This window comes from Glossina fuscipes, unplaced genomic scaffold (assembly GCF_014805625.2).
Source record: "Glossina fuscipes isolate IAEA_lab_2018 unplaced genomic scaffold, Yale_Gfus_2 0, whole genome shotgun sequence".
In the NCBI taxonomy this organism is placed as follows: Eukaryota; Metazoa; Arthropoda; class Insecta; order Diptera; family Glossinidae; genus Glossina; species Glossina fuscipes.
Window position 1 is genome coordinate 35,577,315 of NW_023998414.1, and position 21,669 is coordinate 35,598,983.

The 21,669-nt window shown below is 33.0% G+C and overlaps 5 protein-coding genes across 6 annotated transcripts; 2 read left to right on the forward strand and 3 right to left on the reverse strand.

Moving 5' to 3' along the window:
- LOC119643530 lies at window positions 1–2,240 on the reverse strand. Its single transcript, XM_038042905.1, has 2 exons — window positions 1,600–2,240; window positions 1–1,528 (listed from the first exon to the last, which is right to left on the reverse strand). Exons 1-2 carry the CDS (start codon window positions 2,014–2,016, stop codon window positions 617–619), a joined length of 1,329 nt encoding a protein of 442 aa, XP_037898833.1. The 5' UTR covers window positions 2,017–2,240; the 3' UTR covers window positions 1–616.
- Window positions 2,241–3,003: 763 nt separating this feature from the next.
- On the forward strand, window positions 3,004–5,096 carry LOC119637643 (probable ATP-dependent RNA helicase DDX52; the record flags this gene model as incomplete). Its single annotated transcript, XM_038033838.1, has 5 exons — window positions 3,004–3,207; window positions 3,262–4,007; window positions 4,072–4,405; window positions 4,462–4,772; window positions 4,844–5,096. Coding segments are annotated over exons 1-5 (1,722 nt in total), but the record flags the coding sequence as incomplete, so codon positions are not given.
- Window positions 5,097–5,234: 138 nt separating this feature from the next.
- Window positions 5,235–13,298, reverse strand: LOC119634710 (protein halfway). The gene is made up of 7 exons (XM_038029037.1): window positions 13,200–13,298; window positions 7,443–8,275; window positions 7,050–7,278; window positions 6,853–6,975; window positions 6,615–6,776; window positions 5,669–5,776; window positions 5,235–5,604 (listed from the first exon to the last, which is right to left on the reverse strand). Exons 1-7 carry the CDS (start codon window positions 13,215–13,217, stop codon window positions 5,323–5,325), a joined length of 1,755 nt encoding a protein of 584 aa, XP_037884965.1. The 5' UTR covers window positions 13,218–13,298; the 3' UTR covers window positions 5,235–5,322.
- Window positions 13,299–14,094: 796 nt separating this feature from the next.
- LOC119634531 (protein C19orf12 homolog) lies at window positions 14,095–15,106 on the forward strand. The gene is made up of 2 exons (XM_038028759.1): window positions 14,095–14,437; window positions 14,688–15,106. Exons 1-2 carry the CDS (start codon window positions 14,236–14,238, stop codon window positions 14,906–14,908), a joined length of 423 nt encoding a protein of 140 aa, XP_037884687.1. The 5' UTR covers window positions 14,095–14,235; the 3' UTR covers window positions 14,909–15,106.
- LOC119634516 (vacuolar protein sorting-associated protein 18 homolog) lies at window positions 15,045–21,235 on the reverse strand. Of its 2 annotated transcripts, none has more exons than XM_038028740.1 (6): window positions 20,874–21,235; window positions 20,479–20,792; window positions 17,869–18,183; window positions 15,883–17,284; window positions 15,676–15,827; window positions 15,045–15,593 (listed from the first exon to the last, which is right to left on the reverse strand). In XM_038028740.1, the coding sequence occupies exons 1-6, from the start codon at window positions 21,175–21,177 to the stop codon at window positions 15,129–15,131; spliced, it is 2,952 nt and encodes a 983-aa protein (XP_037884668.1). In that variant the 5' UTR covers window positions 21,178–21,235; the 3' UTR covers window positions 15,045–15,128. The 2 variants fall into 2 exon arrangements, with proteins under 2 accessions (XP_037884668.1, XP_037884678.1); XM_038028750.1 differs by lacking the exon at window positions 20,874–21,235 and having other exon boundaries at window positions 20,479–20,590; window positions 20,647–20,765.
- Between the last annotated feature and the right edge of the window lie 434 nt (window positions 21,236–21,669).

Here is a 21,669-nt window from a genome sequence, read left to right on the forward strand (position 1 = left end):
TTTTTCAAAATAAAATGTTATATGGGAAGTGATCAAAAATATGGACATATCCGAACCATTTTCAATAGTGCTCATCGTTGGGTCAAAGCATATCAGTGTCGCAAATTTCATCAAAATATCTTAAAAATTGTGCCCTGATCGTTGATAATAAAAATACATGGACAGACAAGTTTGTTTGTTAGAATAAAACGTGGGTCTATTCTAAGCCCTTCTGCATGTTATCGGCGTCCTCACAAACTTAATATACTCGGTATCCAAACTAATGTAGCGCATAAGAAATTAAAATTTTATATGCAGGCAAAGTCGGCAAACAACTCTTAGTTCTATAACTTATGTTAATATCTTAAAATAATATGCTTACGTCTTTATTTTGTGTGAGTAGGTTTTTTTCAAACTTTGGATGCCGCAAATTTGATCAAATAATTTTCTCTCTGCCTCACTAGTTCCAATGACCCGCGTTTATTGAAAAATTCCTCCTTGCTATGATTGATGTTTTTGTATTAATCCCAATGATCTTATCTTTTGTGAAAGACTCAATATCAATATCTTGATAGAGCCTACTAGATACGGTTATTGGTCCTAATAATTCAGCACTTTTAATGGTTTGCACAAGTCCTTAGGAGTCATGATGCAGTGAATCATTAATAGTTTGCTGAAGCAATTCATTACGTCTTTGGATGCCCTGAGGATTCTGTTCGCTGCCTTGTATATTTAAAAGTTTCTTGGTATCGTTAGCCCAATTGAAAGTAACAACTTGACGCTTTCGATCTACATAATCATCTTCGATAGCTATACTTAAATTGTGTAAAGAGCATATTGTTTCTAAGATTTTTCTAACTTCTTGTAAATCTCTGGCTTCTAAAGCGTACAAAGCGTTAAAACGTTTTGCCATAATGTCAAGACTGTCTTGAGCTAATTCCAAAGCTAAATCCAGTAGGCGATTAAACTTTTGCTCTCTTTGAGAACACGGGGCTGAAAAAGGCCGTATTAAGTATGATTTTAATGGAAAACATTGATTTCCAATTAAATAGCTTTCTTTGGGCATGCTATTCTCATTCATTGTTAATATTTGTCCCATGGGAGTGTCCTCGAATGTATAATCTTGTTCTAGTTCTACAAAGCAATCAATTACCTTTTGATCAGCGTTACATACCAATTGTAATATAACCGGAATTTCTGAATCTTCGGAAGCTAAAAATATATCCAAACGTTTCATAGCCACAACACCAAAAAGTTGAGGAAATATTTTTAACCGATTATGTTGTTGAAATCCTTGAACTTCTAATTTCTGAGATAGTTGTGAATTGGGCCATCGTATATACGTTTCATAGTTTTCAGACATTATGTGCCAAAACTGTTTGACCAACGATTCACATTCCTGTAGAGATACTTGGAAGCGGCGCGACATTTCTTCGAAATGTTCATCGGTAGTAAGTTTCCATAGCGCTAGAGAAAATATAGTTTGCGGTGGCACACCGAAGGGCAATGAAGCAGGAGTTAATAGATTACGAACAAACTGAAATATTTTCTAAAAAATAAAAAAAAATAAAAAATAGTCCATGGGCATTTTTTTGTTTGCAAATGCTTTAGGTGACTTACCAAAAAACTCATTTTATTCATATGCAAAAAACACTCGAACTTCATATTATCAAATTCATTAAGCAAATCCAGATCTTTTATTCTAACATTTGCATTAAAAGACTTGGGCACGAACTTTCTTTTACGTGGATTTTCCTCAATTCCTCCACATTTTTTAAATTTACTATTTGCATTCGTCACAGAAACTATAGTTGGCTGTATTTTAGAAGCACATTCGAAGGAGAATTGTTGTTTAAGAAAAAATTCCAAATCTTCATCATCGTTTGATTCCAAAAGCGGATATTTCAGTGCAGTACTATATCCGTTTTTAATGGGATTACCATGCCAAATTCCCTTTCGTTGACTATTCGCTTCGTCAATGAGTATGTCCTTAGTAATAATTGTGGTAATATTGGTTAATAAAGCATTTTCTTCCATCTTTCGAACGAATTTTTTCAATACATCTTTTATCGATATTATTTTCTTCTTTTTTTTTTTTTTGGGTATATAAGAACTAAAAGTGGAAGACCGATACAAAATTAAGTTCTTTTTTTTTTTTTTTTTTAGTATATAAGAGCTAAATTTGATCAGCCCTGTAAGTGAAAAGCCTATGTAAAATGTTCTTTCTTATTTAAAACGTCTTCATTAAAAAAATGAATTATTTCTTAAGATAAATTTTGTATTTCACATTGTAAAGAGTTGCCACGTGTTGATAACAAGGATTTGCGGCAGCGGTCGGTGCTCTCAATGTTTTTGCCAATTGAGCTTAATTGACAACATCAATGTTTATATTGAGTTTTGAGGTATTAGGAAGCGAACATAATGCGTATATATGAATTGGTGGTGGTGGAGATGGGTTTAGGGTTTACATGTAAGAAATTGTAACTATTATTTCATATATATTAATTACTACTTCTGGAACGGATAAGTTTACAATCAATCCTTAATTCTATAAATGATTATAAGATTACCAGCCCTGGCCCTAGCTGGCGCCGACAATGGCTTCCATTGATCGAGTTTGTCCGACGATATTTTTTAGATACTTAAATATATGCAAATTTTTGCATGATTCAAAGGTACCAAAATTAAATAAAGAAAATGTGCTCTACATTTATTATTATTTTCATTACTACAGCATAACCCGCTATGTCCCTTACTGAATGAAGGATGTGAAAATAATAAATTGTATTTAATTTTTAAATCCTATTAAAAGCCATTTGCTGACCTTAAAAGCCTACATAATTAAGAACTAATAAAACGCTGATATCCCTTTCACTGTAAGCGTTTTAGTTCAGAGTTGTTAGATTTATGAATATAAGATTTTATTATAATATATCTGCATAGTATAGTGAATGAGAAATTAACTTTCAGAATTTTCAGAAGAAGAAGAAAATTTTCACGCATCAGCTGATCTTTTTTGCACGTGGATTGTTTTGTTTATTTCAAATCCAATATTAGATAAACTAAATATATATGCCACTATTTACTCGATCTGTTCTTAATACCGACAAATTAATAGAAATCTAAACGAAGGAATTCCATAGACAAAAAATGGATGGATTCGATTTATTTAGGCAGTTAACCAGAGGGGCAAAATTTAAGAGGAGAAGACCGGCACAATCACCTGAGGTAAGTACAATGATATGTGGTACACAACTTCGACTATTATTTTATTTATTAAAGGAAGAGATTTCAAAAAAGAAACTAAAACTTGAAGAAGATCTTCTCGTACCAAACGAGGATAATAACCAGCTAAAAAATGCCATATCGGAGCGCACACATTCTGATGAAGATGAATATTCAAATTCATTTGAATTTATTTCAGGCGTGCCAGATTCCCAAGCGAAAATGAAAAAAAAGAAAAAGAAAGTTGCAAAGCTTACTGACGCAGAACGGGAAAAGCAATTAGAAGAAAAAATGGTTGAAAGTTTGCGTAAAGAAAATCAGATAACCGTCTTAGGTAAAAATATACCACCGCCATTTACTACTTTCGAGGAATTGCATACCACGTACAACGTTAGTAAAAATTTAGTTAGAAATTTAATGAACTGCAATTATTCTCAACCGACACCTATTCAAATGCAAGCCATAACCATAATGCTGAAAGGACGGTCTTTAATGGCTTGTGCGCCAACGGGCTCCGGCAAGACAATTGCATTTTTGACTCCTATTATTAATGATTTGAAAGTTCCCAAAAAAATTGGTTTTCGAGCTTTGATATTAGCGCCCACTCGTGAATTGGCTCAGCAAATCTACCGAGAGTGCGTGCGCTTGTGCGAGAAAACATCTTTGAAAATATACATTATTGGGAAACTTAATCAAAGTAAACCTATTGAAAGTGAATTAAGAAAGTTCGATATTTTGATTTCAACACCAAATCGAGTGCGATTTTTGTTACAACAAGAGCCACCATTATTGGATCTTAAAAGGTATGAAAAAAAGCTTTAAAGCAGATAGAATTGAATAAATAATAATAATAAAAATACTTTTCAGCGTGGAATGGTTTGTTTTAGATGAAGCAGATCGTTTAATGGAAGAAGGTAAAAATAATTTCAAAGAACAGCTTGATGACATTCTGGCTGCATGCTCTAAATCCAATAAGAAAATGGCTTTATTCAGCGCCACGTATACGGTAGCTGTAGCGAAATGGGCAATAAAAAATTTGAAAAATTTAGCTCGCGTTAATATTGGTGTACAAAACGCTGCAACTGAAAACGTGAAACAAGAATTGCTCTTTGTTGGTTCCGAAAGTGGTAAATTATTAGCAGTTCGCGATTTGGTGCGCTCTGGTCTAAAGCCTCCTGTACTCATTTTCGTACAAAGCAAGGTTAGCATTTTATAAAAACATTGTTCAAATCATTTACATTTGTAATTATGTTACAGGAACGGGCTAAACAACTTTTTGAAGAACTTTTATATGATGGCATTAATGTGGATATTATTCATGCAGATCGCACCCAACAGCAACGGGATAATTGCGTACGAGCTTTTAGAGAAGGTCATATATGGATTTTAATATGTACCGAATTAATGAGTCGTGGCATCGATTTTAAAGGTGTTAACCTGGTCATAAATTACGATTTCCCACCATCGACCATTTCATATGTACATCGGATCGGTCGTACAGGTCGTGCCGGCAGAATCGGCAAGGCAATCACATTCTTCACACAAGATGATAAGGCGCAAATAAGAAGGTAAAGAATATAATTTGTTTGCCTATAATGCGAATGTGACTCTATTATAAGTTTATCGCTTAATATTTAAGTATTGCGGAAATTATTAAAAATTCTGGAGGCAAGGTACCCGAATTTATGCTAAATATGAAAAAAGCGAGTAAATCGGAAAGAAAGAAACTGGCCAATTTCGCTCCAAAGCGTGAAGATATTTCTACTAAAATTAAACCTGAAGTAGCAAAGAGCGAGGAGACAAAGGTTCTTAAAAATACGAAAAACTCATCAACTCCACAAGAACACACAAGTAAAGTAAACAAAGGTGAAAAGTTAAAAAAATTGAAGAGAAAAGTCGATATAATTAAAAAAAAAGAGTAAATTTTATAAATGATTTCTTTTTTTTTATTATTAAACATGTGTGAAAATTTTTATATTTTTTATAAAGCAAGTTTATAAAAAAAAAAAAAACAAAAAAAAAAAAACCACAAACTATGTTTAGAAGGCACTTGTTTAGAAGACACTTTTTGTTTATCGTTGGGCAACATTTAAGTTGTTAGATTATCTTAAAATACAATTATGACTCACATAGCCAATCACAGGGTAATTTTGGCATTTTGCTTGCCGGCCAAGGTAGATAGCCGGCCGTTTTAAAAACCCAATAGTCATAGGAAACTTTTGCTATTAATGCTATCAATAATATTACCTCACAGGCTATTAAATAATAAACATACGCAGTCCAATCATGTGGCGATTGACATACTTTGATTTCTTGTAATTCCATAACACGTTGCGGCATATTACGGCAAAGAATATCATTATAATCGGGAATATCACGACTACGCTGTAACAACCAAATCTGTAATGCCATTGAATAGAAAAATGTAAACGTTTTCTTTCATATCGTACGGTTATTTATGTACCTTTAACACTTTCGCCGAATTACAATCGCAAATTAATTTATTACCTCCCAAATATATAATGCGTCCTACATAGCTGTTTAAGACGTTGGTTAGCAGATATTCAGGCAACTGAAAATTAAAATCATAATTGAATGAGATAATTGTCAATTAGGATCAAAATGAGTTCAGTTAATTTATTGTATGTTTTTGAATACACGTCAGAAGCATGCCATTCGATGCCAGCATTATAATGCGCGTTATAAAAAGTCTCCGCGGTTTTTGTTTCTTCTTCTGAGCTTTTTTTTTTTTTTGTAGCCGGCTCTTTTCAAATGTTTCCAAACTGTCATGTGGTTGATGTTTAGTCTAAAGTCTAAGGTCCATCAGTTGCAAAAATTTCTTTGACATTGAATGTTTGAAATTTCCGGAATGGAATCGAGCAAACCGGTCCTGGGTTCATCGTTCACTCATAGCATAATCATTGTATATCTCACAAATTTTTCTGATTTTGTTCGTGTGTTTTTCTCTTCTCTCATAATAAAATCAGCATTATATAGCTTATTTCTTCAGATATTTTCATATCCATTCCATATCCAATATAACTATTTAGATGAGCACAAAACATGCAAGCTGAAATGTCATCACTTAAGCACATGCTCGATTGCGACCATCAGGTGTGTGTTGCCCGATATATAGGCGCCAACACTACCCAGTGGCAAAAAATCGCGGAAACCTTTTATATCATCCATTATAAGTACATTAAAATGTTACTCTTATCAAAAAGTAAAAAAAAAAAAATAAATTCTTTTTTTATATGTCGTGATGTGATGGATTATTCTAGATATTGAACGAATATATCTTTGCTCTATTTTACAATGAAAAATCTATTAACGATCCGAGAATAAGGATTATCAAGCTTTATATAATGTCTTGCTTATTATGAAATATAATATCATTTTGAAAGACTTACCCGACTTATGGCGTTATTGCGTAAATGTATTTCTTGAAAATGATCCATAAATTTTGTACCCTCTAGATCGTGCATCGATTCTATTCGATTATTGTCGGCAAACAATTTAGCAATGCTTTGATATGTCGGATTATTATGAAATTGTTTACCGATATCTGTGATCTTTTTTAAAACATTATTATTGCATTAATATTGGATTAATAGCAATTTATATAATATAAAATAATAATATACTTGCATTGTTGTTGGTGATATCAAAGTAAAATGTGTTTAATGGTAATTTCGAAGGCAATTCGGTTAAACCCAAATTAGAGCAATCGACGCGACAAAATATTTTCACTTCCGGTTTAGAGGGATCACCCTGCAAATTAAATCGAATTCAATAAAAGAATTTGCGGAAAACGAATGAATTATTGATAATCGTAATGAACTTACAGTTCTTATCATATGCTCGGGGGCGCAGATACAATTACCTTTACCGGGTATGATCGGGCATTCGGTGTGAAAACGTCGAGCCATCTCTAACTGATTAATCGCAATGGAATCAGTTGAATTGAACCAATGAAAATTGTTATCCAATAAACAGTACGAGCTATTGGGAGCGACAAATTTAAATCGAAATATCGTTTCCAATAGGGGCTTACACAACATTCGTTTATTATCTCTATAAAAATGAAAATATATTGATAACTTAAGTATTTCTTGTTATTATTATTATTATTATTATTATTATTATTGTTGTTTGTTTTTTTTTTTTTTTTTTTCCTATCATTATTATTATTATTATTATTATTTTTTTTTTGAAATTGAAATTTCATCGGTGGTTACCTTACATCCAAGGTAATGTTTTGATTTTGCTTTAATTTCGGTATTTGTGTGAGATTATTTTTTGATATATTTAAGAATTTTAAAAACGGTGGCGCTCTCATTGTTATATTGGAGAGATTATTATTCGAAAAGTTTAGGCATTTGATTTGCGAAACGCGCGAAAATGATTTAACCAAACGGCTAATATTGCCGTCCGTTATCGCTAACGAATGCAATGTTTGAAATATGGATAATGATAAGTCCACTTCGATCATGGTCATATTGTATATATGTAAATTCGACCAATTGCTGCTGGTGTTACGGCAAGCGGTAATCATTGATATATGCGTAATATTGCAGCAATACCAACTGTTAGTAACATTGGGATGTGGACGGCAATGGCACGTATTTATTGCCCACTGTTGTGATAAATTATCGCTAGCGTTTTCGTTATGAAAATTGAAACACAATTGCGGCTCAGCATAAAAGCAAAATTCTGGCATATTATCGGCCGAGGAAGCGGTAGCAATTGTAATCGGGGAACTTGAGACTGTCGTAGTAGTCAGTTGGGCATTATCATTTTGATTATCCATTATTTCCATTAAGCTTGGTGTTATCAATGTTGCTTGTTGATGCTGCTGCTGCTGCTGCTGCTGCTGCCGGTGTTGTTGTTGTTGGTGCTGCTGTTGTTGCTGTTGCTGTTGCTGTTGCTCGTTTTGCTGCTGGTGCTGCTGTTGTTGTTGCAGTTGCAGTTGCAGTTGTAAGGCACGCACTTTCGTTTCATCGAGCGTAGCCCGACTTATTTGAAATACGACGGCATCGTATATTAAAAATGTCAAGAGAAATGTGTTACGCTGCAATTAAAAGGAAGTAAAGAAACAAACAAACAAACAAATAAATTTGCTTTCATCATTTTCACTTAAACTAATATTTACTTGATATTAATTTCTAAATAAAAATGCGCTTCTTCTTCCTCAATAGTCAAAAACTTAATAAAAGGTGTGCTATACGCGCAGCTAGCTGCTCCTTCATACTTCATGCAAAGCAATCGGTATAAACTATTTTTTTTATTTTTATTTTTTATTTCGATATAATTGACATTTGCTATTAAGGTTGTTTTGTTTATTTTATAAATGGATATTGCTGTTAGGGATAAGGATAAGAGGTGCAAAGAATTATTCGTTATTTACTTTTCGACTATAAATATATTGCATGCGAGCGCATGAATTATGGGACTATATGTACAAAGAGATATGCGACAAAATTTTACTTTAACATATTTTTGCTGACCCTAATAGTTTGTACATCTTATTGAATGGATGATGATTGCAACAGGTTAGATGGAAACTTGAAAACTTAAAATTTTTGATAAGAAATTTCCATTTTTCTCTTAAATAGTACCTTTTTTACATACCAGTAACAAATAAAAACGCCATAAGGGAAGATGGCCGCCATTAGATATACCCTACATCATGCTTTAGTTATTCTTATAACGATTTTTATACTCATCACCGAAGGATGAGGGATATATTCATTTTGTCAAAACGTTTACAACGCCCAGAAAGAAGCATCAGACCCCCTCCTCTCTTTCCCATATAAACAGATTCAATTTCTGTAGGAAAGGTTAGATAAAAAAAAAGATTTAAAAAATTTCCCCAATCAAATGCGATATTTTCACATAAAATATCGTAACACAATTACTAAGCGAATTATGGGAAACGATCGAGACAATAGCATTCGTCCTTGGGTCAAAACATGTTGGTGGACGACAAAAAATTTCATCAAAATAACTCAAAAAATATTGGCTTGTAGGTTGAAGACAAAAATACATGCCTAGCTAGACATCAGACGGATAGACGGACAGAGAAACTTGGATCGAATCAGAAAGTGATTCTGAATCGATTGGTATAACAAATGGTATCGACGTGTGTATCTTAAGTCCTTCTGGGTGTTACATGCGTCGGCACAAACTTACTATACTCGGTACCATAAGTGATGCAGTTTAGATGGTCAAAGTAGCTTAGAACGTCTTAGAAATGTGATTCGACCGGTATAAGAAAATGTGAACTTATTTCAATACTTTATGGGTGTGCGGTATACGTCCGCATTTAATTATCCTTGTAACAAAGTTCGAAACGAAAGTCAGTCATCTTCTCATCTGATCAACTTTCATTGACCTTTGTCTAAAATTGAAAGTTAAATATAATACAAGATATATATTTAAAAATCGGATTTTATCAAGGCAATGGATGGAAAAATAAACGATATGCGTCCGTGCGTCCAAATCATGTCATTGCGTATAGACTAAATTTCATGAAAATATGTCGAATATTGCAACGTGTATGTTAAATATACATAAGGAAACAAACGGCACACAGACAGACAGTCGCACAAATTGGCGGACAGGCTGGTCGCTCCTTTGCCATACGCATTGACGAGTACGTTTCTACTAATGGAAACAGATCGACTCTCTAGCTACCTCTTGTTTCGGTCATAAAAAAACTACAAATAGTTTTTTTTTATGGTAAACACTCTCATAACGTCTGTCGGTCTGTCCGTCTTGTTTACTTGTGTTCAATCCACAATTTTTAAGATATTTTGATAAAATTTGCTGCATCGACGGGTTCTTACCTGAGGACGAACCCTATTGAAAATGCTTCGAATCGGTCTACTTTAGCAACCCTTTCCCATATAACGCTTCATTTTGAAATGTCTTTATGCGGAAGTGAAAATGAAATTTTCAAACTTTTCCGAAAAAAATTCGCTATGTAATAGTATATGTCGTTATAAATTGGTACGAAAACTATGGGTCGGTTGGGACGATTTTTTCAGACTCCTCTCAAACGGAAACCGTGTGTTTTTACAGTAAAAAGGATTAATTTTCAATACTTCTGCACACAATACTTCTTGGCACAAAAATTCATCTGACCGAATTTGGACTACGTTTTGGCCTGTTTTTTGGATCCCAACCCAACCCAAGGGTTCTGACGAAAGGTAAGATTTTATGAGCCAAAAAGTTCTAAGCTTTCATATTTTATGATGAAATCACGCATAGGGATTTTGGATCATATAGATAAATTTTTTTGGACCGCACTATATATAGGGGCTGTCATGAAATCAAGCCCTTCTATAGCGGCAAAGCCTAATTTGTGATTTTTTCGGACGGAAACACTTGGAAGCAAATTAAGTTTGGCAAATTTAAATCACATTAACGTTTGAGTATCCTGTAAGGGCATGGCTTTCAGGAAAGTTATGCATTTACATAAAAATAATGTATAATTTTTTGTTTTTTTTGTTTTATTAATTAAGCAAAATGGTGTACGATATATAATAGTGCGACTTGCCCGATTACACTATTGTTATTTGTATTCTTCTTCTTTATCTATTCAGCAATGTTGTCTTGGGCAGATGTGGAACATGTTAAGTCAAATTGAAAGTTGCTGAGTATACACTTAGAATCGAGATATCATTTTATACGTGAATATAATACCTTCTTGAAAATGTTTGTAAGGATAGAAACTGAGGCAATACGTCTTAAAGAAATTAAGATTAAATGGCGAGCTACTCTTTTTTTCTTAAAGTAATCATTTGCATGTCGTACCAGGACGAGGGTATATTCAAATGCTGTTACATTCCTTTAGTAGAATTAGAATCTAAGCCATCTAAGCTCGGAGATGAATCTTTTAAGAGACTAATGGCTTTATCGAATTCAGAAAGAGATATGTCATTTAAGAAAAAAAAAAAACTATCACGTTACCTCACTCTCGTTAAAGAATTGAATTGGATACACAAAATAAATTCTTGTACTGGTTTAGAAAATCAATTATCTAAAATTATCATTCGTTATCGGTATGGATAAAAGCTATTAAAATAATTTCCCTTAAAACCTTTGAAGCTTACTATTTCTTACATACATACATACATATACATATGTTCAGTTATAAAGATTAATTGAAATTGTATTTACAGCTAAATGATGTGTAATAAGTAAAGATATATCAATAAATATGAATACAAGTGAAAATAAACAATTTTATTAGTTATAATTTATGTATTTACATATATATATAATTTAATTATTGACAATTTGTACAAGTTAATTGAGACAATTCGGTGTTAATTTGGTCATTAATTAACTCACTTGTGTAATATTTTATATAAACAGTCAAACAGTAAAGGATTCAATTCATTTTATCACATTTTATTTACTTTACAAAATACTCTACCGCTCTCGTTCTGGCGCTAATAAAATTAAACCAGCAACGATGCCCAATCTGGTTAGGAATGAGGTATAAAAAGTGTACGAGTGATTGAAAAACGGCTGAAATGATATCGGGGATGTTAGGCTGGTTGAGAATGGTAGAGCATGGCTGATTGGAAAGAGAATTAGTCCGATTCGGGATTTCCCAGGCAGACTTTGAAGAAGAACCTAAGCTGTTTGGGAAGAGAGTAAGATAGATTAGCTGGAAAGGAACTACAATTGCCCAGAAAAAATCGAAATAACTTAAAGCCTCGTTCTTCACTTAGGATTAACTTTACAAATTGGATGGTAAAACTATTCTTATTACGTGATCGTTGGGCATGCCTTCGCTTTCATAGGCTTTTCAGTAAATAATGGAGTGAAATTTCTGATTTACAATTCTTATAAGTTGATCAAAATATACAGAAATCGCTTAAAGTTCTTCATAGTGCTTTAATTTTTATACTCAGTACCGAGGGATGGGCGATATATTGATTTTGTCAAAACTGCGACGATTTCTTTTATTCTTTAAGTTCAACGATTTTGTAAGAATAGCATAGTGTTTTTAACTGAGAAGGAATATAAAATGAACCATTGAATACGCGGAACCAGCGCACAGTTAGTCATGTATCGACGATTCAAAATAACCCTTTATATGGGAAGTGATCGAAAAAGTGGACCAGTTCGAAAATGTTCAAATTTACCAAAAAAGCTACTAAGATTTAATTAATTAATTGATTATCATCAAATCAATGAGAGAAGAATTGTATCAAAAAAAAAAAAAAAATCATATTTCTTCAAATCAAAGTCATGTCTTGCAAAGTTTTTTTCCCCCCGCTCCGATTTGAAGAATTTACATTACGAATTATTATCGCGTCAATTATATTTAGATCTGTTGGTTTTTATCAACCTGGAACACTTTTTTTCTGCTTTGCTTTCTTTGGTTAAATAAGGAAGTTTTGAAAAAAATCACCTCATGGATGAAGTAGCGTTCGGGAAAACTATGTTGGATATAAAGGAAAATTTTGCTGCCATAGAGTGAAGGCCTCTTTAATTGCATAAAATATGAACTTGTTTTGTTGCATTTGTTCTACGATATTTTTTCAATAATTTTTAATGTATTTAGTCTAAATGGGAGAATGGATAAATGTAATTATTAAAATGAAACTTATAGGTGCTTACTATTATAAATCATTATTCTTCAGTTATTTTGATTATGAATCGTATTATTCGTCTATAAGAATGGAAAATAAGATCTATATACATATGCACATAAACTGGTATGTAAGAGTGTCTTCCTTCAATCTAAAAATAGAATCGCTTAGATTCATATACACTGCGCTGATGGTTTAAAAACAGTTGCAAATATGAAGAAAAACAACGCAAACAAACAATAATGAGTGAGTTTCATTAACGATAACAACACCGATGAGAGAATGGAGAGTATCAAAGTAACATTTCATTACATTAAAGTAAATACAAAAAAAAACAAAAAACAAAATAATAATTATATTAAAATTGTTTTATTTTCTACTCACATTTTGCAGAGAGAACATGTTTACTTCTTCTTGTTTATTAAAGCATGAAAATTCATTGTTTATTTATATATACTAATGCAGAATAAATATTACATTTGTATTGTTGTTTACGTAAAAAAAAAAAAATTAAAATAATAAATAAGAGACTTTAAAAATTATTTTCGTACGTTTCATTTAAAAGAAAATATTTACAATAAAGCAACGCACACAAGTGTCATCGACCAACAATTGCTTACTAGTGCAGTAATGCTAATGCAGTGCTTTTTTATACACGGCAATATCCTGTACAAAACGAAAGCCTGTGAAGTTTTCAACATGAAACTATTAGTAAGTCATAAAATGAATACTTGAAACTTAAATGAGATACTGAGATACAAGAGGCTTGATACTTAAGTAGTAAACGTAATGTTCATTTACGGGAAAATAACTGATTGGTAAAAAGTTTTTATTGATTTGGATATATATATATACATATAAACAATCAAAAAACTTTGCACAAGGAAAGAATATGTTTACTGATAAAATGATTTGCAATAAAAAAAAAAAAATTGCATCTAATTTAGGTGGGCTTGGCTTACCTCATTCCATAAAACAAATGATGCAGATCACAGCAATAGAAAATGACATATAAGTTTTTATTTGATAAAGCAATAAAAATAATTTAAGACTTTTAAATAAAAATATAATTTTACAACCTTTAAAATAAAACATATTCTGTTTTATGTATTTATATGAAAATACATTAAATTATTAAAAGCGCATTTATATTTTGCTTTTACATTTTTATTTCGTATCTGAGTTGTTTTTTGAATTTTCCATTTGAAGTATTTGGTCACTTTGTTGACAAACGTCATGTAAGACAGGAATGTAATACTCGAATATTATGTGCATATTTTCTTCTGAAATCTGTCAATATGTCAAAAAGAGAAAACAATAACTGCGACATTAGAATAAAATCGGGAAGTACACGTAAAGCTTGTCAAAAAATTTTCAAGAGAGTTCTATTAAACATACAATAATATAAATTTTTAAAAGTATGCCTATTGATAATAGAGAATTAATACAAGCTATTTCCGTGATTGCTGATGAACGGAATGTCCGAGTTGCTGTTAAGCAATGTGGCAAAGGTGCTGCTATATGCGCAGCTAGTTCATTTGTTGGCGGCATGTTATTAGGACCTCTTGGATTGGCAATTGGTGGAGCAGCCGGAGGCTTAGCTGCCTATAAAACCACTCAAGGTGCGTAGATTTGAAGTTTGATTCAGTTCGGTCTTATTATCCCAAGTAGATGTCATAAAGAGAAAGAGATTAGTGTTTTATAAAAAAAAAAAAAAAAAAAAAATTTATTTTAAAACGTGAAATGAGTAAGTATCTTGGAAAAATTGCGTTTAAAAAGTTTGGAATGATTCATAGTCGCAGTGCAAAGGTTACGAGAGATTTATATTTGCGCAACTAACAAACTTTTCCTCTTTATCTCTTCTCTTTATAGGTTCTTTCCGTCCTCTTGGTGAGGTTTTGATGAATGATCTTACGGACACTCAAAAAGAACGTTTAGTTAATCATGTTACGAAAGCTGTTGAACGAATTCATCCCTCGGATTTGGTGATGCTGTTGCCATTAATCTTGAACAACGCGGCAATACAAGAAGCGGTATTTAATACCGTTTTCAGTTTTGTGAGAAATGAACTCCGCTTAGAAATTATTGATTGACAGAAAGTGTTGTATCCATAACATTTTATATTGTTCAAAATTTAAGCACAATTACGCTACTAATTATAAGCATAGGGAACTGTAAATGGAAGCAAATAATTCTTTACTGTATGTATGTGTATCATTACACAATTTCAGAACACAATTTAATAATTTTTTATCATTTATTTTTTACATGATTGATAAGAAACAACTTTATACCTTTGTAGTTTTACTCAATTTACTCCCAATCAACGTTCACTTGATCCCAATCTTCTACGAATGGTTGATCAATTGTGTCAATCATTAGGCCGCAGTAAGGACAATCAGCTGCAACTATCTCTTCAATTTCATGTTTGAGTTTTTCACGTTTTTTCTGCAACTCTTTACTGTTTTCTGCCATGGCGGCTGATTGTGTTAGCATTGATTCTAGCTGTTGCTTTAACATAGTCAATTTGCGGCTTTCCTCCGAAATTAAATGCGGCACGACGGATTTTTCCAAGCAATCGGCATGAAATTTATGACCGCAACCGAATACAAAAAATGGCTTAACCAGCAAATAGGTATCACAACTATTGCACATTTCCTGACTTTCGATAATTAGGCAACGTTCTCTTATATTTTCTAAATCATTTTGCACACGTTCCGATTGTTTGGTGCATTCTGCCATGTCGTGTTGCAATTCTTGAATTTTTTGATTGTATACCTATATAGATAGATAAATGCGATACAAGCAATGATATAAGATGGCAATATAGTGTGTGAATTGTAAGGACGTTAACATTTACTTTGAGGGCCTTGCAAATTGGCTCCTTGAAGTCGTCGATTTTCTCGAAATCAGAAAAGAAGGGCAGCAAGTCCTCGATTCGTAATAAATTGCATTCATTTAGCAAATCTAAAGCTTTTTTAACATCGTTGGTTCCCTCGATTTCGTGGCATACTTAAAAGAGGAGCAAAATTATTTAAAACATAATTGATTAACACAAAATTATTACCGATGCGTAGCCATAATTCACTTTTAGTTTCTTCATCTTTCGGTTTGGATGCTGTTGCTTTCGCCAATGCCATATCGAAGCGTAGAGCAACATCGAGAGCATCGTACCATAATTCCAAAAGGCAATAGAGGAAAACACACGCTTCGTGTACTTTAAATTGCAAGCATACACATAGAGCATAGTTTATATCGTAGTGTACTAGTGAAGCATCGTGACCTTCAGTTTCTAAATACTCAATCACTTTAGGAGGCTGATGTTGGGCATACAATCTTACCAGGTAATTATGAACCGATGTATTCGTCTCACACAAATTATAAATACAATATTCAAGATATTTAGTAACTTCTGCTATATGCAGTGGGGTATCAATTGTTATTAGAGTGGGTATTAGTTTCGTTACTTGAAATTTTCGTCCTTGAGATTTCAGAACCTCAATTGTTTCGTGGGGAATGAATTCCATAATTATCGGGCAATATTTATAATACAATTCAGGATCCTTTTGCTTGCGCAGTATATTCAACGCATCTAAATACTTTTCGGCGGCTAAGTGCTGTAAAACAACTTCTTCGTAGTCCTCGTTTGCTATTGCAAATTGTGCTAGATTATGATTGTCGGCGTGCTGAGCAATTAGTTTGTGTATTGTAGCTCGATTGGCGCGTACAAATTTTACTACGGAAAATTGCCGCATAAACTCGTCGTATGCTATTTGCCATTCCTCTTTTTCTACTTTAGAACGTCCAGGATAATTGATCTCGGTTAGATACAAGTCGACAAGCCATGTTACTAGAACCATTAATTGTTCTTCATTATTTTCTGTTGGCAATTTATCGAGACGCTTTCTTAAATAGGTGATGATTGGATGTTTATCCTGCAGGTCAATAAATTTCAAACATACTTCCTCGAAAGCATTATTTGTATCAGCAAGTATTTCAGCTGCAGCCATATAATTGCCATTTTGAATTGCCGCTTGAGCCTTAGATTCCAAGACCAAATTTTTATTTTTATCATCTCCTGCATGAGCTTCGGCTAAATCGTAAAGACCTTTACCTAAATATATTTGCCAAACGTGACGATGCTCATCGCAAATTTTATAACTGAAAAGCATTTTCTCGGTATAAACATAAACTGAACCGGTAAATGGATCTCGCACTATATTCAGCAATTTGCCCATTTGTTCGTGAAAATATTCTTCATAGACAACTTGTTGGTTAAGCAAGCAAATACCTTTAATATGATCGGGATACATAAGTAAAACATGATATTCGGTTAAAACAAATGAAACTGGAACACTGAGACGTCTTTCTTCAGACGACAAATGCTTGCGTTGCTCGATATCTTTATCTAAAGGAACAAGGTCATCGCCCAAAAGAAACTTTTCCGTCGTTATGCTGCTCTGCGCTATCTGAATTATAAACAAAATTAATAATAAGTAAATAAGACAAATTCGTATTTGTATCGAATAATGAATAGTGAAGCTGGGCTATACATACAACTCTTCATATATGCTTGTCGAATGATAAGTGCGTGTAGAGGAATTAAAAGATTTGATTTCAATTTTTTTAATGCGAAATTTGGTAACAACTTCCCTTGTTAAAAATTACCTTAACTGAATATGTTTTTCCGTCCGTCGTGTCTATTAGATGAATACAGGTGACCGCTCTGTTTGTTCAACATTTTAATTCGATAATTGATAAGCCCATCCCTGTCTGGGCCAATACACAATAATACGCGAAAAATTTCGGTTTGTCGATATTACAACGAGAAGTTCGTAAAATTTATGCGAAAGGGAATCTTGGCCTTTTTAGCTCAATTTTTACTATAATCGAAATCCCCATAAAAACCAGACTAGCAGACTTGACCAATATTACTTGAAATGCGGAACTGATCGATCAGTTATACATATAGCAATAAATACATCGCGTAAGGATGAAAGGATGGATGAATGAAGAGAATTTATATTTACTGAAAGTCATCGTTTTTACTTACCCGCCCGTGCCTTATACCTGAGCCGCATAGCCAACCCCAGAGCGAAGCAAATTTCTCACCAGGTTGCGCATACAATTTCAATACCGAATAATTTAGATCTGTTTTTGCGGTCTCGAAGCCATGCGATTGCGTTCCATTAACATAGCCAGTGAAAATTGATTGCAAAGACTTTTCATCGGATCTTAATGTTTCCTGGAATGTGAATATATAATCGGGTGCTGCAACAATTATCAGATATTGGTTAGTGTTGGGAACACGTAAAAACTCCAAACCATTAATGGGATATTTTGGGCGACCCAAGCCTAAATCGTACACCTTGAAATGGAAAAAAAAAAATTAAAAGAAAACATGCTATAACACAACTTGTATACGCATATCTCAAGCATAACAACAACAAAATAATTATAACACTAATAAGTTTTTAATGAATGCATCTCAATTTTCCTTTTATCAATACATGTGTAGAATGTGTCTCCGAATGAAATGGTAAGTTTTAAATTAATAGATCATCTCAGTAACATTATGACGGATATCGAAGATATATCACTTTTTTTTCTTTTTATAAAAACATGTGACTTTGTCTGTCGTCTGTCCCAAATTTAGACAATTCACCAAGAAAAGGCGAAAGAACTCTAATTTTGAATCCATAAAAGGCATTGACTTGCCAAGTATTAAACAGACATCGTTATATATGAAATTTATTAAACTTGTTGGTTGCCATCAAGCAAGATGCGTTTTCCTTGCTATTGAAAGCAATCAAAAATGCTATGAATACTGATAAGGAATGGGGCCGAATCCCCGCCGCCGCATATCCACCACTATGCGGTTCGCATTCTATTCTCCAAGTTCTTCTTCTATTTGATATCCATATCACTGGTATTATTAAGAATTAACTAAATCACAACGTCGCGGTGTCTACTGCATTCATTTTAAAATTAATTCATTTTTAGGGCAGATAGTAAATGTTTATATGAGGAATGGACAAAATAGTTTCAAACATTCTGTCCTGTTTGCCTTATGATGATGGATAAATAAGCATAATACCTCAAAAAAATGAAAAAAAAAAAAAAACAGAATTTAATCACTTGTAAATTTGCGTGGGCATGACCGATTTTTTTCCATTTTCGCATGTAAAGGGTAGAGCGTTTCGTAAAGTGAATGTGGCATGTCTCAGCGTTCTAACTTTTCTTATTTCTAAGTAACAAGCAAACACCTACAAATTTTCATTTAGAAAAACCGAGTTGCGTTCAGCTTGTGCTCCGCTACGGGCTTCTGCTCTGACCAATTTGGCTCATTTTCAAGAACAAACCTGCGTGCAGAAATTTCCAATGATTCTACCAAATTCGAAGTTCATATCTTCATATTTGTGACTAGGAGAATGCCAACAGCGCACACCACGCAGACGGACAGACATGGCTAAATCAAGATTTCACGTTGACCAAGAATATATATACTTTATTGTGTCTCTGGGCGTTATATACGTTATGAAAAAAAAAACAGAATGAGTATGCTCCCATTCATACACCTATTATACGCTGAAGATCCCTTTATACGAAGAAGATACGCCATCCTTCGGCGGTGGGTGTAAAAATATAGATTTCAAAATTTCAGTTCACTTTGATACACCCTTTATACGCCGAAGATGGTTTTTTTCGGTTTAAAATAACCTTTTTTTTTTTTTTTAAATCTCTCTAATTAAAAAGAAATTAAACAAATAATTAAGATCATGACTGCAGTGAACAGTAAAGCTAATAAAATAATAATATTCGATAGTACAGCTTCAACATAATCACAACTCACACAATAAACGTAATTTTTTTTAGCTTTATTAAAACTTCCGTTCAAAAGTAAAGTTAATCAAACGGGAAATAAATGAAAACTTTATCAGTTAATTGCCAGAGAACACAACGTCAAGGTAAATTCAGATAATTTGAAATCTCATTATTTTCCCCAACGAAATAGGAGCCTATTCTAGATAACCGCGTCTCGATTACGCCGGCATCATACGGAAACTCTCTCCGGTGATCGTATAATGTTGTCCTTTAGGACAACAGATGATGAATCTTCTGAATTGGTTTATTTGTCTTATACATGTTCTTAGTATCGTGAACGTTGTTAAAACTAAGATAGAAAGGGGAAGCTTCCTACATGTACTGTTTCTTGGAGGCGTTCGATTAAGTTTCGATCATCGAAGATGAAAATCTATGGCTAATAAACTTTTGCAGACATCATTCGAAAATTGGTTGCAAATTTGATGTCAGAGCTATCTGAAACAACTGGGTTTGGAAAAGTCAATAATTTACAGAATACTTTGGGATTTTTATATATTTACTTGCGTTGGTAAATATGTAGGCTATCTTCCAATTCAGTCTAGTACGAAAAGCAGGCAAGTCCTACTAAAATATCGCAATTTTTTATACTATCTTGAGCAAGTAGTAATCGAATATTCGTATTAAGGCAAATATATATTGGTACGAATTGATCGACTTTAACACGTTCGCAATTAACAAAAACTTACAATTATTATTGATTTAACTTGAGGTAATAGATATTCGAGAATTGTTTCGTTTTGAGATTAATAAAATTATTTAAAATAATTTCAATTTTTACCTGCTTCTTGTAAGAAGGTTTCTCAGCTTCTAGAGTAAGTTCGGTTTCAAATATTAGACCTCGATTTGTTCCCAATAATATAGGACCTGTGGACGATTCTGTACCATATTCTCTGTTAAAAGCAACCGATGTAATTTCATGATCTTTAAATTTCTCAATACGACGTACTTTTGGACCAGTGGCATGAATATATAGGAAGTCAGCTAATAAGCCCGGAGATTTCGGTGTTAAACTGATTAGCATATGATGTCCAGTATAATCCAAAAATAAATTTGCAATTTTATACCCAGCTAGATATTTTTCTAAGGCGATTGCTGGAAAATTTGTAAATAAAAAAGCATTACTTTATTTTCTCAATTAATATAATTTGAAACGAAGTTTCATTAAATCCATACCTCCCGGTGGCAAAGCTCTAAGCAAAAAGAAACGCAATAGTGTTATTTGAGTTGCAGGTGCAGGAGCAGCTAAAAGACACACTAACCAGTTTTTTGAGACTGTTAAGTGCATAAAATCTCCTTTATATTGATCTGGTATTCGTAGCATGATTTTACGTTTGCTAAATATGGGCGTTTCGCTATCATCATTGTTACTGCTACTGGCGTCGATGTTATTCGATTTCTCCACAGTTTGTAAAAACTTTGGTCGAACGACTGTTATATGTGGTTTTTCGCTCGCAGAACTATCTGAATACGCTGCCATTTCCCCGTTTCTCCCAAAATAAACTTTTCGTGAATAGAATTTTATTGTTATTTTTTATTCTTTTGCACCATTCTACTTTGTTTTCTTTCTCTTCATTCCTTTCTAATCTAAGTGATGATAGTTCTTGTGTAATTTACATCGCCAGGGATGTGCTCGCTATCGCTAGGGATGTGCACGATTTTATCGAAAATATTGTTAAAGAATATTTCGAATAAAAGATATTGAAAATTCTTCTGCAGGAAAATTGCATTTAAAAAACTTTTTTTGAAAGAGTGTTTGCAAGTTATACACTTACATAAATATATGAAAATAACGCTTTTTTTCTTTCGGTTTTTTTTCCCAAAACTTTAAAAAAGGTGATAATATGTCACAAACGGGCGCATTAATTAGTAACCCACTACCAATTTCAGCTCAATAATCCAAGTTTCTTCTCGTTTGCAAAGCGTAGAAGATAATGGTGCGAAATTTTGATCAATATCTTAAAACCAAAAG

Bases quoted from the DNA above. Each gene is read 5' to 3' on its own strand.
- LOC119643530 (XM_038042905.1), bottom strand. From the start codon at position 2,016: ATGGAAGAAAATGCTTTATTAACCAATATTACCACAATTATTACTAAG. The intron at 1,529-1,599 runs GTAAGTCACCTA...TTTATTTTTTAG, and splicing joins TGAATAAAATGAGTTTTTTG to AAAATATTTCAGTTTGTTCG.
- LOC119634710 (XM_038029037.1), bottom strand. The intron at 6,976-7,049 runs GTAAGTTCATTA...TTTAATTTGCAG, and splicing joins CCGAGCATATGATAAGAACT to GGTGATCCCTCTAAACCGGA. The intron at 5,605-5,668 runs GTACATAAATAA...ATGGCATTACAG, and splicing joins ATTCGGCGAAAGTGTTAAAG to ATTTGGTTGTTACAGCGTAG.
- LOC119634531 (XM_038028759.1), top strand. From the start codon at position 14,236: ATGCCTATTGATAATAGAGAATTAATACAAGCTATTTCCGTGATTGCT. The intron at 14,438-14,687 runs GTGCGTAGATTT...TTCTCTTTATAG, and splicing joins TGCCTATAAAACCACTCAAG to GTTCTTTCCGTCCTCTTGGT.
- LOC119634516 (XM_038028740.1), bottom strand. From the start codon at position 21,177: ATGGCAGCGTATTCAGATAGTTCTGCGAGCGAAAAACCACATATAACA. The intron at 20,793-20,873 runs GTATGGATTTAA...CAAATTTTCCAG, and splicing joins TAGAGCTTTGCCACCGGGAG to CAATCGCCTTAGAAAAATAT. The intron at 18,184-20,478 runs GTAAAAATTGAA...TTCCATTTCAAG, and splicing joins AACCTTCTTACAAGAAGCAG to GTGTACGATTTAGGCTTGGG.